Below are 14290 nucleotides of genomic sequence, written 5' to 3'. Positions count from 1 at the left end.
CTGAGCATGATTCCCAGCATTGGTGTTTGATTGGAAAATAACATGCCCCAGCAATGTTTATAGAGAATTCGTGTTCTTTTACCTACAGCATATATAGGCCCCATGTACCACGCTGCTTCTTTACTCGCAGGTGGACGTCGCTGCCATAACTAGGCAGGTTTCTTTGGGGAATAGATGGTGTCAGTTATGGAATGCTGTTTCTTCACCAAGGACCCACTGCCATTTTGCATATGCAGCAGGGGTGTGCAATTGCTCAATCTAAGGTGACCAGCATCTTGCCTACCTCCCTGTTTAGACAAGGGGAAATGGCATTACCCAGTACCTCCTCCTACAATAGAAAAAAACATCTTTACTTGATGTACAGCCTAGGATTCTGTGTCCTAGTCCTGGCTGCTAGTGACATGCAGTTCTGTGGGATTGCATTTTAGCACGTGTCATATCAAAATGATTAAACAACCTTAACAACATAATTTTAACAGGTGAAATAAATATAAAATGCAAATTAAAATGAACAACATTTACCTTTCCGCCACTTAACTGAAGAATGTTTCCTATTCTATGAGAAACAAATAACTGTAGAACCCGGGCCTGTGAGATTAACACATTTATAATAGCCTTATATGTAGGGGAGGTACAACCATCAGTAGTCTTTAAAGTGGTTGTAAAGGCAGAAGGTTTTTACCTTAACCGCTTTAGCCTGGCGATGATTTAACCGACAATTGCAAATAAAATTGATGTCCTTTTTTTCCCACAAATAGAGATTTCTTTTGGAGGTATTTGATCACTGCTGCAGTTTTTTTTTTTATTTACTTATTTTTGCGCTTAAAACAAAAGATTGACAGTTTTCTGGGGAAAAAAACGTTTTTTTACTTTCTGCTATAATATCCAAAAAAAACTATTTAAAAAAACGAATTTATTCATCAGTTTAGTCCAATAAGCGCATATTGATTGGTTTGTGCAAAAGTTATAGCGTCTACGAAATAGGGGATAGAGTTATAGCATTTTTATTATTATTATTTTTTTACTAGTAATGGCAGCGATCTACGATATATATATATATATATATATATATATATATATATATATATATATATATAAACTAGTGTCAAAATAAAAAATAAAATGGATAAGAAAAAATAATTAAATTCAAGCGCCCCATCCTGCTGAGCTCACACGCAGAAGCGAATGCATAGTAAGTCATGCCAGCATATGAAAACTATGTTCAAACCACACGTGTAATGTATCTCCGCGATTGTTAGGGTGAGAGCAATAATTCTAGCATGAGACCTCCTTTGTAACTCAAAACTGGTAATCTGTAGAAATTTTTAAACGTCGCCTATGAAGATTTTTAAGGGTAAAATTTGCCATTCCACAAGCGAGCGCAATTTCGAAGCGTGACATGTTGGGTATTAATTTACTCGGCGTAACAATATCTTTCACAATATAAAAAAATTGGGCTAACTTTACTGTTGTCTTATTTTTTTTTATTTAAAAAAGTGTATTTTTACCAACTTGCAAATACGGTGTGACAAAGTATTGCAACGACTGCTATTTTATTCTCTAGGGTGTCTGAAAAAATATATAATGTTTGGGGTTCTAAGTAATTTTTTAGCAAATTGTTGTGCCCGAGAGCAGGTGCTACTCTTCCTCTCCTCGCAGGACATGGAGGCAGTAGTAGGAGCCATTGGCTGCTGCTGCTGCTGCTGTCAGCCAAGTCCTATGAGGAGGGAGTCAGGCTGAGCTGCACTGTGTGTGTGTCAATAGACTCTGGATCGAGCCTGCACAGTGCTCTCATAGCAATTGGCTCGCTGTCTGTGCATTTGGAAGAGAGGAGCAGCCAGGAGCGCTGGTGGGGGACCCTACAAGTGAATGATTGGGGCTGCTCAATTATTGCGCAGAAACGTATAACATTTTTTATTAAAGCGTGGCCGTGTTTTTCTGGGTGGACGTCCTCCCAGAATCTTGCTCCCGCACGCCCCTTGAGGCGCGCACCCGGGAACATCCATGACCGCCGGGTAAAATGCCGCTAAACGGCCTCTGATAGTGGGCGTTTACCACGTGATCACTCGGTCAAATGACGCGATGCCGGTTCCTTCCTCCCCTCTCTGTACCGATTGGTACAGGGAGAGGGGGAGAGATGGCAGAGATTGCAGCAGCGCTGTGGGCTGGATGTGTAGTGCCCACAGCGCTGATCAGTGACAATAATCTGCAGTACTCTGCCCATACTCTGCAACACTGTGCAATACTCTGCAACACCGTGCAATACTCCGCCAATACTCTGCAATAAATTTGAAAAAAAAAATTATTTTTTACCGAATTTTCAGTTTTTTTTGATTAATAGCGCAAAAAAAAACAGCGGTGATTAAATACCACCAAAAGAAAGCTCTATTTGTGTGAAAAAAGGACAAAAATTTCATATGGGTACAGTGTTGCATGACTGAGTAATTGTCATCCAAAGTGTGAGAGCACCGAAAGCTGAAAATTGGTCTGGTTAGGAAGGGGGTTTAAGTACCCAGTGGTCAAGTGGTTAAAGTGATTGTAAAGCCTCTTTGGTATTTAAAAAAATAAAAATAAATCGTGTTATGCTTTCCTGCTCTGTTGCAGTGATTTTGCGCAGAGCAGCCTGGATCCTTTTCTCCACAGGTGCATCTTCTGTGCTCCTAGCCCCTCCCTCCCTTTTGAGTGCCCCCACAGCAAGCAGCTTGGGGGCACCCAAATGGAGCTGCAGCTCCATGTGTCCATTTAGACACGGAGCTGCAGTTTCTACCCCGCCCCCTCTTTCTCCTGATCGGCTAACTGACTTTGATGGACAGCAGCAGGATCCAATGGCGCCATTGCTGTGTCTCAGCCAATCAGGAGGGAGAGTCCCGGACGGCCGGGACACTCGAGGACAGAGATGGGGCTCAGGTAAGTATTAGTGGGGCCGAGGGGGTCTGCTGCACACAGAAGAATAGAATGTATTAAGATAAAAAACCTTCTAACTTTACAATCCCTTTAGGATATTTAGAAGTTGTAAGGTGATTAGACCTGAAAAAGTTAGCATTTTATGCACAATCTAATTAAGGGGTACTAAACCCCAGCATTCACAATTTCTATTTTGAGTAAGGATGCAGTGTGTTAATGGCTTCAAACCTGACATTCATTTGTAGCATTAACATTTTTACTATTGCCTCTTTACTGCACTAATAGGCAGCTATGGGTGTTCTCACATCTTATTGACAGGAGCCAACACTTAAATGTGTTTAGCAACAACATGCAGGGTTTAGTCAGTCAAGGCCCTAGTAATTAAATCAGAGGATCACACAGAGAAGGGTTTTCGGTTTCATGAAGGCAAGAGCAGCCAGCTTCCTCTACATGATCAAGGGATGTTAAAAATGCATTTACCTTTTTTGTAAATCGACCTCAGTGATTCAGATAGACTGTGCACTTTGTAAATGCAGTTGCACTTATTTTGCCCAGAACTCAGTGACTGGTTAAGTTCTGTTGATTTCCATCAACCAGTAATGTACAAGGTAAAATGCTGTTTATTTTCCTTTCACCTAATTGGGTATTCTTTTCAAAGTGTAGCTTCACCACTTTACTAAGCCTAGTGTTTTCAGTAAGTCGACCACATTGTTTGCATGTTAAAAAAAAAGCAAATATATCAATAAAATGTAAATATCAGTTTGCCTAAAAGCTAGCCTTAAACACGTTTATTGGTGGGATGAAAATATTAATTGTTTGAATCACTGTCTACATGTATGCAATAATCAATGAAATAATACAGCTAAACAAATATGTATTTTCAATTTCATGTAGGATATTCACCATTTTGATCTTCAGAAAATAAAAGTAGACCTAGGTAAGTTAAAAGAAATCAAAATAATTTTGCTCCACAATTTCTCTCCTTCGTAAAGAAGAATGTTAAAAGTTAAGCATGCCTCACATGGGCCTTGGCTGCATGGAAAATGACAATAATCCATAAAAGCATGTGTCCCGTCAATGCATCTCAATTCTGTAGGAAGATGGTTGGGTGTTTTACTGGTTCATATTGAATGAAAATATTGCATGTTTTTAGATAACATCTTAGCTCATGTCTTATAGAAAGTAACTGGGGGACATAAATTCTCTTTACAAATGCTCCACTCCATGTAAATAATAGGAAAAACACCCCCTGTGTATATTGTGGGATTGACATATCAAGTAAGCATTATGTAATTTCACTCATTAAATATTCAAATACATGTCTTTTACCTCTGGTATGCCCACATTTCTTTTTAATGTTTTTAAAGAATTGGAAAACATACTGCTTACTTTTATAATGCTTCCAAAGCATTAATATGCAAGAACTTTGCTGCTCTTTTGGGCACAGGTACCAGGGATTCTTGCCAAACCTATTCTCCAAATTACAATTAGAATGTACATCTGCAGAGGCTTGCTTAAAAAGGTCTCCTATGACTGTCCTAAAAACATAAAGCTCCAGAGGCAAGTTTATGGACATGAAACGTACAGTGATTTCTTCTTTTCATAGTTTTTTTCCCAACGCTCTTTTCAACAAATACTGTCTTTGTTGACCTACTCTTGACACATTAATGTTTTCCATTGTGAGTCTGGTCTAGGAAAAAAATGTGATCAAGGTCACCAGGGCAGTTCATGAGAAGTCTGTGTTGACTAATACCTGTAATACTGTTTTAACCACTCCACTCCTAAATTTGGCATAGCCATGTTCTGTATAAATTGATTACACCAAGGCAGCCGCGGACATTGTATTCAACATTTTGTCATCTTGTCATTTGTTTTGCTCTTTCAGATGTTCCTTTTATATTTTTGTTTATCCTGTTACCTAATGAGCAATGCTTACAAAATCACTATATATATATATAATTATGGGTTTTGTGGATTAGTGCATCACTCACCCTTTTTATTTTTTTTAAATAATGCTCCTAGCGTACTATAATTTGATACTAAGCAGTTCTCAAACAAATAAAGTTGGCCTAGTTCCTGTAACAGAAATGTATGAGAGAAATCAAGCAGAACTGAAGAACTGACAAGTTGTACTAAATGCAACTTGATAAATGCACTCAATTTACATTGATATCATTTGTGACTGCTCTTGATCTGCTTAACAATGCAAGAACTACTTTTCTTACTGGTTTGTAATGTTTTCTGTTTGACAGGACTGAAATTCTATCAGCAAGTTAAATTGGTGAATTTTATTAGAAGGCAAATCCATCAGTGTCGATGTCATGCCTGTCCAGAGAAATTTCAGTCGAAAATAGAATTAATAACGCACATGGAAAAATACCGTCATATAAGTGTTCTTCCTGAGAGATCTGTATGGGATCAGCCACAGTAAGAATCCTAGACCAAGCATTTGTATTTGTTTACTGGAGGGCAACTGTTGAAATGCATTATAATGCATTGTTTTTCAATTACATTTCTGAAAATCTCCAACCAGGTCTTATTTTTAAGATCTCAGTGACTGAGAACTGCTATGCCAAAGGAAACCTGTACTTCTAAAGTTATTGAGAATGCATTCATTCATGTATTCTAAGAGCTCATGCACACTGCATCTCAAAGAAGCTGCTTCTACGGGCTTTTGAGCTTTTTGTGAGCTCTCATTTCTTTCTGCCTGGAAACTCTCCTCCGTGTGTGCCAATGTGTCTATGCACACTATGGCTTTTTCAGGAGTTTACGGGCATATGCTGTTACAGGCAGAACCCCCTCCCCCCCACCAAACTCATGTTTTTGAGAGGAGCTTTCAAACAGAAAAGACACCTAAGTGCCCAAAAACATGTGAAGAAGCTTGATATTGCACCAGAAAAAAAGAGCTGAGGGGGGGGGGGGAGTTTGTGGGGGGGAAAAAAAACACTTATGCTCAAAGAAGCTTGAAAAAAAGCATGCAAAAAAGCACAAGCTTCTTCAAGCTTTTTAGGCAGCAAAATAAAAGCTCAAATGCCTGTAAAAGCAGCTTTTTTTTGTGGTGCAGTGTGCACGAGCCTCAAAAATGCAAGTTGGATAGCTGTAATGCAGATATGTTGTCAAGGCAAGAATATGGCTTGAAATCAGTTTTGCTCCGACTTTACAAAACCAGTTGCTCTTTTAAAAGTATACTTAATTTAATTGTTTGTTAATTTTTTTGCAGATATTATGAAGTGGTTATAATACAGAGCTTAATGTTTACTTACCTCTTGGCTCAATAGAACACCTGTCACCTCATTAATTTAATAAATGGTAGTATTTTTATTTGTTTTATGGATATCACAGTATCAAGCACAGAGCACTAAGCACTTTTTGCAATTAGTTTACCTTACTTTAAATTAAAAGGAGACACACACCCATTACATATTTTAGAAGAGCAGCACCATACCCTCTTTAATATTTAAACAGTATCCTGTCAGAGCCACAGAGAATTAATGGAGCGAAAAGACAAAACCAAGAGTTATTGAGAATAAGCAGACTTTTAAGGTATGCAAATAGTCTACACCATCTGAAAAAAATCCATCAAAGAAGAAAGACCTGTGCCAAAGTACAAGGTATAACAAACTGGGCTTAAATGTTCTATTGACCCCAAAAGTGTATGAAATCTATATGGCCAATAAAGTAATCATCCGTGCATCCAAAGAAAAAAAGAAAAGGCAATGTGTACATGTGGGGAAGTAATTCTTGAGCAAGATAAGTAGAAACAAAGTATATGCTTTATTTAGGACAACATGGGTCCACATGAATGCTCACACAAATGTGTACTCTAGCTCCTAGCTTGGTGGCACTGTTCTGTAGTGTTAAGATATATGCACCCCAATACTTGTGGCCGAGGGGAAAGGGTGGTGATAGTGAGGACAGCCTGAGATGTAGGATGAGAGGGACAAGCTGTAGGACCGTGCTGGTGCGTCCCACACCAGTACAGAGGTACACAGGCTGGAAGCTGGAAATTACATCACCGGAATGGATGTCGCTACAGACGTCATCACTTCCAAGTGAAGAGAAATGTCCAATGGTCTACAAAACAATGCGTTTCGAATATTGTTTATATCCATTTTCTTTGGTGGGAGTACTGTTGGCATCAGTTCCTCGTTGTATTTCTACTTGTATTTTTATTGGTATTTTGTTTTCATTTATTTGTTTCTTTGTGTATACAAAGAGGCCGTCCACACAGAAATACAAAATAATTCATTTAAAAAAAGCAAATGGTAGCAGTGGCTGTGAGTTGGACTCATATGGAACAAACTACAGTTCACTTAAAGCGTTTGTTAACCCCCAAAAAAAGTTGTTCCTGTCCCTTTAATGTGAAAGCTGCAGCTTGGTGCTTTTAGCCTTCTCTTTATCTCTTACAATACCTGTTTGATCCTGCCAGTTTCTGTCTACCTCCCTAGAACAGACCACGATTATAATGGCTGCTGAGCCAAGACATCGTGGTCTAAATGCGCGTCTACTTCATCTGCAGGTCTCCTCTGTGTCTGTTTTCAGCTCACCCCTCCTCCCCCTCCCTCTGCCTGTCAACATGTAGTCTCGAGTGAGAAAGGACGATCTCTTACACTCCCAACCACGTCCCGCTCCCCTCTCCTCCCTCCTCTCCCCTCTCCTCCCACCTCTCCCCTCTCCTCTTGTACACACTGCATTGACGCCCAAAGGGAGGAAGATAAGCGATTCCTCTTCTGACGTTGCTTGCATACGTCAGAAGGAATATGAGTCCCTCCTACTCAGCTCACATATGGAGATGAAAGAGGACAAGCTAGAGCTAAAAAATGCTAATAAAAGGTATTTTTACAAAAAATAAAATGATGCTGCAATGTTTAGGGAACCGTGTATTGTGTGCCTGATTAATTGGGGGCAATTGGGTTAACAACCACTTTAAGAGAAATGTTCTTGTGATTTACTGGAGTTGGAGAAAGGAATAGAAGTACTATGTCCCGGTTAAGGTTATAGGCTGAAACCACCTTAAGAAGGAAAGATTCCCTAGACCTGAACACTACCTTGTCTCTTTGTAAGACCAGAAAGGTTACAAGACCGAATCACAAGATCAAAGACACTCTTAGCAGAGGTGATGGTGACAAGGAATGCAGTGGTGTGACTAATCACAGAAAGGGGACTGTGTCTCCTAAAGGGTGGTTTTTGAAATGTGTAAAGAGAGTGAAGGTGGACGTCTGGGGGAAGCCAGATAAAACACCAGGCACTTTGATCTCAGAGATTACTCTGTGCCTCGCATTCTGGCCTTTCTAACAATCAATACTTGACTAGAACTTGGCCTTAGGCCCTCGGGAAGGACAAGATTCTGTTTCAAAAACCTTAGGCTTCTCTCTCTTGTCAGAACATTTTATTCAAGGGGAATCTCAGTTCAGGCCCCCTTACGGCACTCTGTGCTTCCATAGGATCCCTTTACATGTGGGTCCCCATCAGAGTGCCCCTTACATCAGGGTCTCAATCAATGCTCCCTTTACATATGGGTCCCCATCAGGGTCCCTCAAGCATCTGGGTTCTCACCATCAAAAATGGTCAGTATGCACATCAGCTGTGGGCCAGATCAAAGTATTATTGCCCAAAGCTTAACAGTGCCCAAATAGTGGTGTAGAAAAGTATGTTGTAGTGTTCCAAGTTAAACTGCATGCAGGCCTTATCTGATTCAATGATGTGGTCAGTTGACTGAAAAACTAAATGATGAATAATTTTGAAATGGATCCAAGTAACTGACCTATTTAGAGAGCCTGTCTTGTTGGGAACTGAAAAGCCACGGTTTGTAATCTGAAAGTATGTGTTCAAGTTTCTTCGTAAAAGAAATATGTTGCAAAACTTAGAAAACAGTAGCTTTATTTTTTGTTTCAATTGTTGTAGTGCTTCAACTAGCTAATTAACTTCAGTCTGTACTTTCTCCACAACTTTGCTACTATACATTAGCCACTCTATAAACAAACATGGCAGACAAGCACTGCATAGATTGTCATGCAAACACATTTGAATACCTGTTACCAGGTATAGGATATAAAGCTAGTTCATGAAACCAGCAGAAAGAGGCAATGCTTTCTATAGCACATAGTACTAAATGTGTTTATTTTTTTGCACCTGCTTAAAAATGTAACAAAAATAAAATTATTAAATTAAAGTAGTTTAACTATTCAGGCACCATAAGGGCCGGTTCACACTGCAGGCGATGCGAGGCGACACCGACTTGCCTCGCCAAGTCGCCCCGAGGTCGCCCGAAAGTAGTACAGGAACCTTTTTTCTGAGTCGGAGCGACTCGAGTCGCTCCTCTCAGAACGGTTCCATTGTACAGAACGGGGGCGACTTGTCAGATCGAGGCGAGGCAAGTCGTGTCGCCTCGCATCGCCCGCAGTGTGAACCGTCTCTAACTGTTTTTGCTTAGTTTCAGAAATTATCTTTTATTGCCTTTTTTTTTTTTACATGGTTACAAAGTGTGACCATGCAACTCTTCTTCCTGATGTGCAGACACATTGGGGTTAATTTACTAAAACTGGAGAGTACAAAATCTGTTGCAGCACTGCATAGAAACCAATTGGCTTCCAGTTTTGATTAAACAAGCTGACGTTAGAAGCTGATTGGCTACCCTGCACAGCTGAACCTAATTTTGCATTCTCCAGTTTTAGTTAGATCAACCCCATTGTGCCTGTATTCCCATTGGCTGTTCAGCCTAAAGCCTGATACACACAATCAGATTATCGGACAAATTTTCATCCGTTTTTTTGTTGCATGCTGGTCTCATATACTCGCCATAAGAAAAGTTTTGTATGACAGAATTCAACGTCGGAAGTGAAGTAATGTGTTGCATTGTTTTGGCTGGGTTCTTTTGTTTCTGAGCATAAGTAGTCTTGCTCTTACAATTTTTTTCGGACGAAAACTACTGATTAAACAAAAATTGGACGTTGTGTTTACATTAGACAAAAATGTTTGTTTTTTTGTCATACGAAACTTTGGAATTGGCTGTGGAAAGCACCATACTAACGATCAGAAAATTGGCAGATCATTCATCGGATGAAATTTTACTGACTGTTTTCTGATCATATGTACGGGCCTTAAAGGAAGATGCCGACTATGCTTGAGTAAGGGGGTGTGTTCAAGAGGTAGGCCGTGAGTGGGAAGGGGTGTGTGCCAGAGACAGGCTGTGATTGGTTGGGGGGAGTGGTGGCTGAACAAACTTCCCAATATAAGCATGCTCTGTGTCTTCACAGTGTCCTGTACCTCTAAATAACCAAAGGATGCAAATTGACCATTCCGCTTCTGTGTTTTGTGTGTTTAAAACGAGGAAGAAAAGTGACTGGCAGGATCAACTAAGTATTTCAGATGGAAAAAGGAAATGAAAATGATAGAGACAATGATTTATAAAATACACATATTTTAAAAAGCAAAAAAATATTTAGAGTAACCTACACTTTAAAGCAAATTCTCACTTAGATTGCTTCTACATGTGAAGTGACAAGTAACATATTTATGGTTTATTGGCAGATATTACTTTCCCACATATGAAAATGATTCCCTCTTGTGCACCTTATCTGACAGTGAGGAGGAGACAACCACACAGAATGATGAGTTCCCGGTTATTGGAGAAGATCTTTCAAGGCTTGAAGCACTGAGAAAGACCAGCGTACTTAACCAGCTAGTACGGGACAGTGTCCTAAGGAGTTAAATGTGGAATATAATAAACCTGTATTTATGCTTCATCTTTCAGTACTTTATATTTTTTTTGAAGCAGAGTCTGTGCTGAGTGTGTATCTGCCACAAAGGGAACCGTTTTCATAGCTGTCATAATATCTGTCACACAATTTAAATAAGTGGATTCAATCTTCCACTGCAAAAGTTCAATTGTACTAATTAAATGTCTTTATAATTCTTGTTTAAATTAAAGAGGACATATAACATGCTATTATTATACCCCTATGATATATTGTTAAATATTAAGTTTTTAATTCTTAATAAAAGGAATTTTTTTCCAGCTTTAGCAGCGAGGTATAATTGTTTCTAATGCACTGTAGTCTATTTCGTAGAATGCTGCTCAGACCATATCACTGACCTAAAAGAATTGTATATGGATTTTAGACAGAATTAGGAGCATATTCATGTCCTATCTGCACAAAGTACATTCCAATCAAAAGTTTATGTCTAGATAGATTTCTGGATAGAGTAAGAAAGGGTTAGGGAAAAAAAATGTTGGTGTTCATCTTTAAAATTAAAATGACTATTTAAAAACAGCATACCATGCTCATTATTCAGTTTATATAGCTTTCTATGGTTCACAGTTTCCAACAGTTATACTCCCATGCAAATCTAGTGAAATTGAATTCACTAAAACTGTTAACGTATAATTAAAGGCAAAACTTTTCTTTTGGATAGAATGGAAATGGATTAGAAGACCTATTAGGTTTTATTGCTGTCTGTTTACCATTCTCATTGAAAATGAATGTAAAGACTCCAGATTTCTTTTGGTTATCCCCAGAAAAGTAACAGAGGGGATATTTTTCAACGGGGACACTAGTTCTGGTGACCTGGAGGTCCCCAAGGCATTGTCAATTTGCAGGGATTTTCCGCCACTTCCTGTTTTGGCTATGGGACAGGAAGTGAAAATAAATCTCCCCAATGGGATGCAAATGGCAAAAATAAACTGACAAGGCTTATAATCCCCCCTTTTATCCAAAAAGAAAAAGTTTTGCCTATAGTTCTACTTGAAGGATTTGTTCTTGTCACTATAGGTTTTGTCTGATCACTCAACACTCAAACAGGTAAACCTAAACATACATTTTATGATGTTGCGTAAAGTCTATTTTATTGGAGTCATCACATGCAGCTTATTTAGCTACACGTAATTATTCGTGGTTTGATTTAAAAAATAAAGTATAAAATATAGCAAGTAGTAAGCATCCCTTGATGAGGTTTCATCATTGCCCAGTCTTCACGTTCGAAATATGTGGAGTAGGCTTGCCAAGTGCTATCTGCTGGATGGATGAACCAAACTGAAGAGAGCTAATTGTTTCTCCAATATCTTTTATATCAGGACTGATGTTCACAAAAACACAAGCCTAAAAAAATGAAAAGGTTGCAGTAAGTACAAAATAGTTTTTCACATTTGCAGTGTCAAATGATATGAGATATACATGTACCTTGGCTTGACCACTAAGAGATGGTTGCAGGAGATGGGTAAGTTTGGAATTTCTATAGGGAACATGCATGGAGTTTGTCTTTAATGCCGTAAAGACCTGTCAAACAGCAGATAATGAACAATTACTATAAAGTATTTGACCTCGCTTATTACAGACAAGATTATGTATGAAAACATTTTATCAAAACGTCTTAAATTTAGTGAACAATTTACACACCTGCTTAAGGTCCTATGACGTTGCGGACTTTGAGCCATCGTGATATCTGAATAATGCCTGCAGTTCATTTACAGCCGGCGATTCCCTTCATCATAAAAACAATCGTATCGGCTGCTCAGCCACTTGATCATTCTTACAGGCCGTGGGAGGCCACGTTCCCCCTCCCGCCGCCTTCCAATGCTTCTTCCGGCTCGCCGCTGCGATCAGTGAGCTGGAGAAGGAACTGACTGGCATCGGTTGATGACCATAGAGATTTCCGACAGGCCACATGATCCCTGAAGCCTCTATGCCGGGTGCGATGTTATGACGTCATGCCCGGCCTCTGCATTTGAAAAAAAAATGCCGCTGCCTCAGCTGGGAGGCCAGGATTTTTTTTTATTATTATTATTATTTTAGGCTTCCCCGCTTAGAGGTTAGATCTGGAGACTTATTGACCCCAGATCTCACTGAGAAAAAGAACCGTCACGCACTATTCCTATTACAAGGGATGCTTACATCCTTGTAATATGAATTAAAGTGATAAAAAAATAAAGACTAGAAAAAAAATATGTAAAATTAACAATAAAAAAAAAGTAATGTGCCCCAGTCCCCGAGTGCTCGCTCGCAGAAGCGAACTCATACGTAAGTCGCGCCTACATACGTAAACGGCATTCAAACCACACGTGAGGTATCGCTGCAAGCGCTAGAGCAAGAGCAATAATTATATTCCAAGACCTCCTCTGTAACTTTAAATATGTAACCTGTAAAAAAATTGAAAGCGTTGCTTATGGGGATTTTTAACCGCTTAAGGACCGCCTCCTGCACATTTATGTTGCTCTTTAAGTGCCCAGCCGTGGGTCACACACACGCCGTCGACAGCGCAAATTCGACCCGGTCCTGAGCTCTGTGACCGCGGCCACGGGACCCTCTCCCCATGCTTCCTAGTGCGGCTGTCACCGATCGTCTGTTCCCTGTTATAGGGAAAGACTATCAGTGACGTCACATGCCAAGCCACGCCCCCCAACAGTAAAAAAAAAAAAAAAAACACATCACACTTAACCCCTCCCTGCCCCCTAATGGTTAACTCCTTCACTGCCAGTGTCATTTACACAGGAATCAGTGCATTTAAATAGCACTGATTGCTGTATAAATGACAATGGTGTCAAAAATGTCCAATGTGTCCGCCATAATGTAGCAGTCACAATAAAAATCGCTGATTGCCGCCATTACTAGTAAAAAAAAAAAATATATATATATAAAAATGCTATAAAACTATCCCCTATTTTGTAAACGTAACTTTTGCGCAAACCAATCAATCGCTAAGTGCGATTTTTTTTTTTCCAAAAATATGTAGAAGAATACGTATCGGCCTAAACTGAGGAAAAAATGTTTATATATTTTTTTGGGGGGATATTTATTATAGCAAAAAGTAAAAAATATTGAATTTTTTTCAAAATTGACGCTCTATTTTTGTTTATAGCGCAAAAAATAAAAACCACAGAGGTGATCAAATACCACCAAAAGAAAGCTCTATTTGTGGGAAAAAAAGGACGCCAATTTTGTTTGGGAGCCACGTCGTACGACCACGCAATCGTCAGTTAAAGCGACGCAGTGCTGAATCGCAAAAAGGGGCCTGGTCCTTTGGCTGCAAATTGATCTGGGGCTTAAGTGGTTAAGTACCAAAGTTTGGTACCGTTCCACTAGTGTGCACAATTTTGAAGAGTGACATGTTGGGTATCTATTTATGCACCATATCATCTTTCACATTATGCAACAAAATTGGGCTAACTTTACTGGGGTTTTTTTTTTTTTTTTTTTTTTTAATGCATGAAACTTTTTGTTTCCAAAAAAAAGTGTTTTTGAAAAATTGATGCGCAAATACCATGTGAGATAAAAAGTTGCAACGACCGCCATTTTTTTCTCTAGGGTCTCTGCTAAAAAAATAAAATAAAAAAACATATATAATGTTTGGGGGTTCTGTGTAATTTTCTATCAAAAAAATTATTTTTTTT

The 14290-nt window shown here is 39.1% G+C and overlaps 2 protein-coding genes across 2 annotated transcripts in view; one reads left to right on the top strand and one right to left on the bottom strand.

Moving 5' to 3' along the window:
- ZNF277 (zinc finger protein 277) overlaps positions 1-10927 on the top strand; it is a 120684-nt gene extending 109757 nt beyond the window's left edge. The window contains exons 10-12 of the mRNA XM_077468374.1: positions 3799-3841; positions 5157-5331; positions 10435-10927. Coding sequence (XP_077324500.1) covers positions 3799-3841; positions 5157-5331; positions 10435-10615 — 399 coding nt within the window. The 3' untranslated portion in view covers positions 10616-10927. The remainder of the gene's footprint in view (positions 1-3798; positions 3842-5156; positions 5332-10434) is intronic.
- LOC143960094 (uncharacterized) overlaps positions 6328-14290 on the bottom strand; it is a 143566-nt gene continuing 135603 nt past the window's right edge. The window contains exons 13-14 of the mRNA XM_077468373.1: positions 12084-12179; positions 6328-12002 (exon numbers count right to left, since the gene is read on the bottom strand). Of these exons, the coding sequence (XP_077324499.1) occupies positions 11862-12002; positions 12084-12179 (237 nt within the window). The 3' untranslated portion in view covers positions 6328-11861. The remainder of the gene's footprint in view (positions 12003-12083; positions 12180-14290) is intronic.

Source organism: Lithobates pipiens, unplaced genomic scaffold, assembly GCF_037356315.1.
Source record: "Lithobates pipiens isolate NorthernLeopardFrog02 unplaced genomic scaffold, aLitPip1_a1.2 Scaffold_8, whole genome shotgun sequence".
Classification (NCBI taxonomy): Eukaryota; Metazoa; Chordata; class Amphibia; order Anura; family Ranidae; genus Lithobates; species Lithobates pipiens.
Note: the sequence above shows the minus strand (reverse complement) of the source record. Positions and strands in the feature narration are given on the sequence as shown.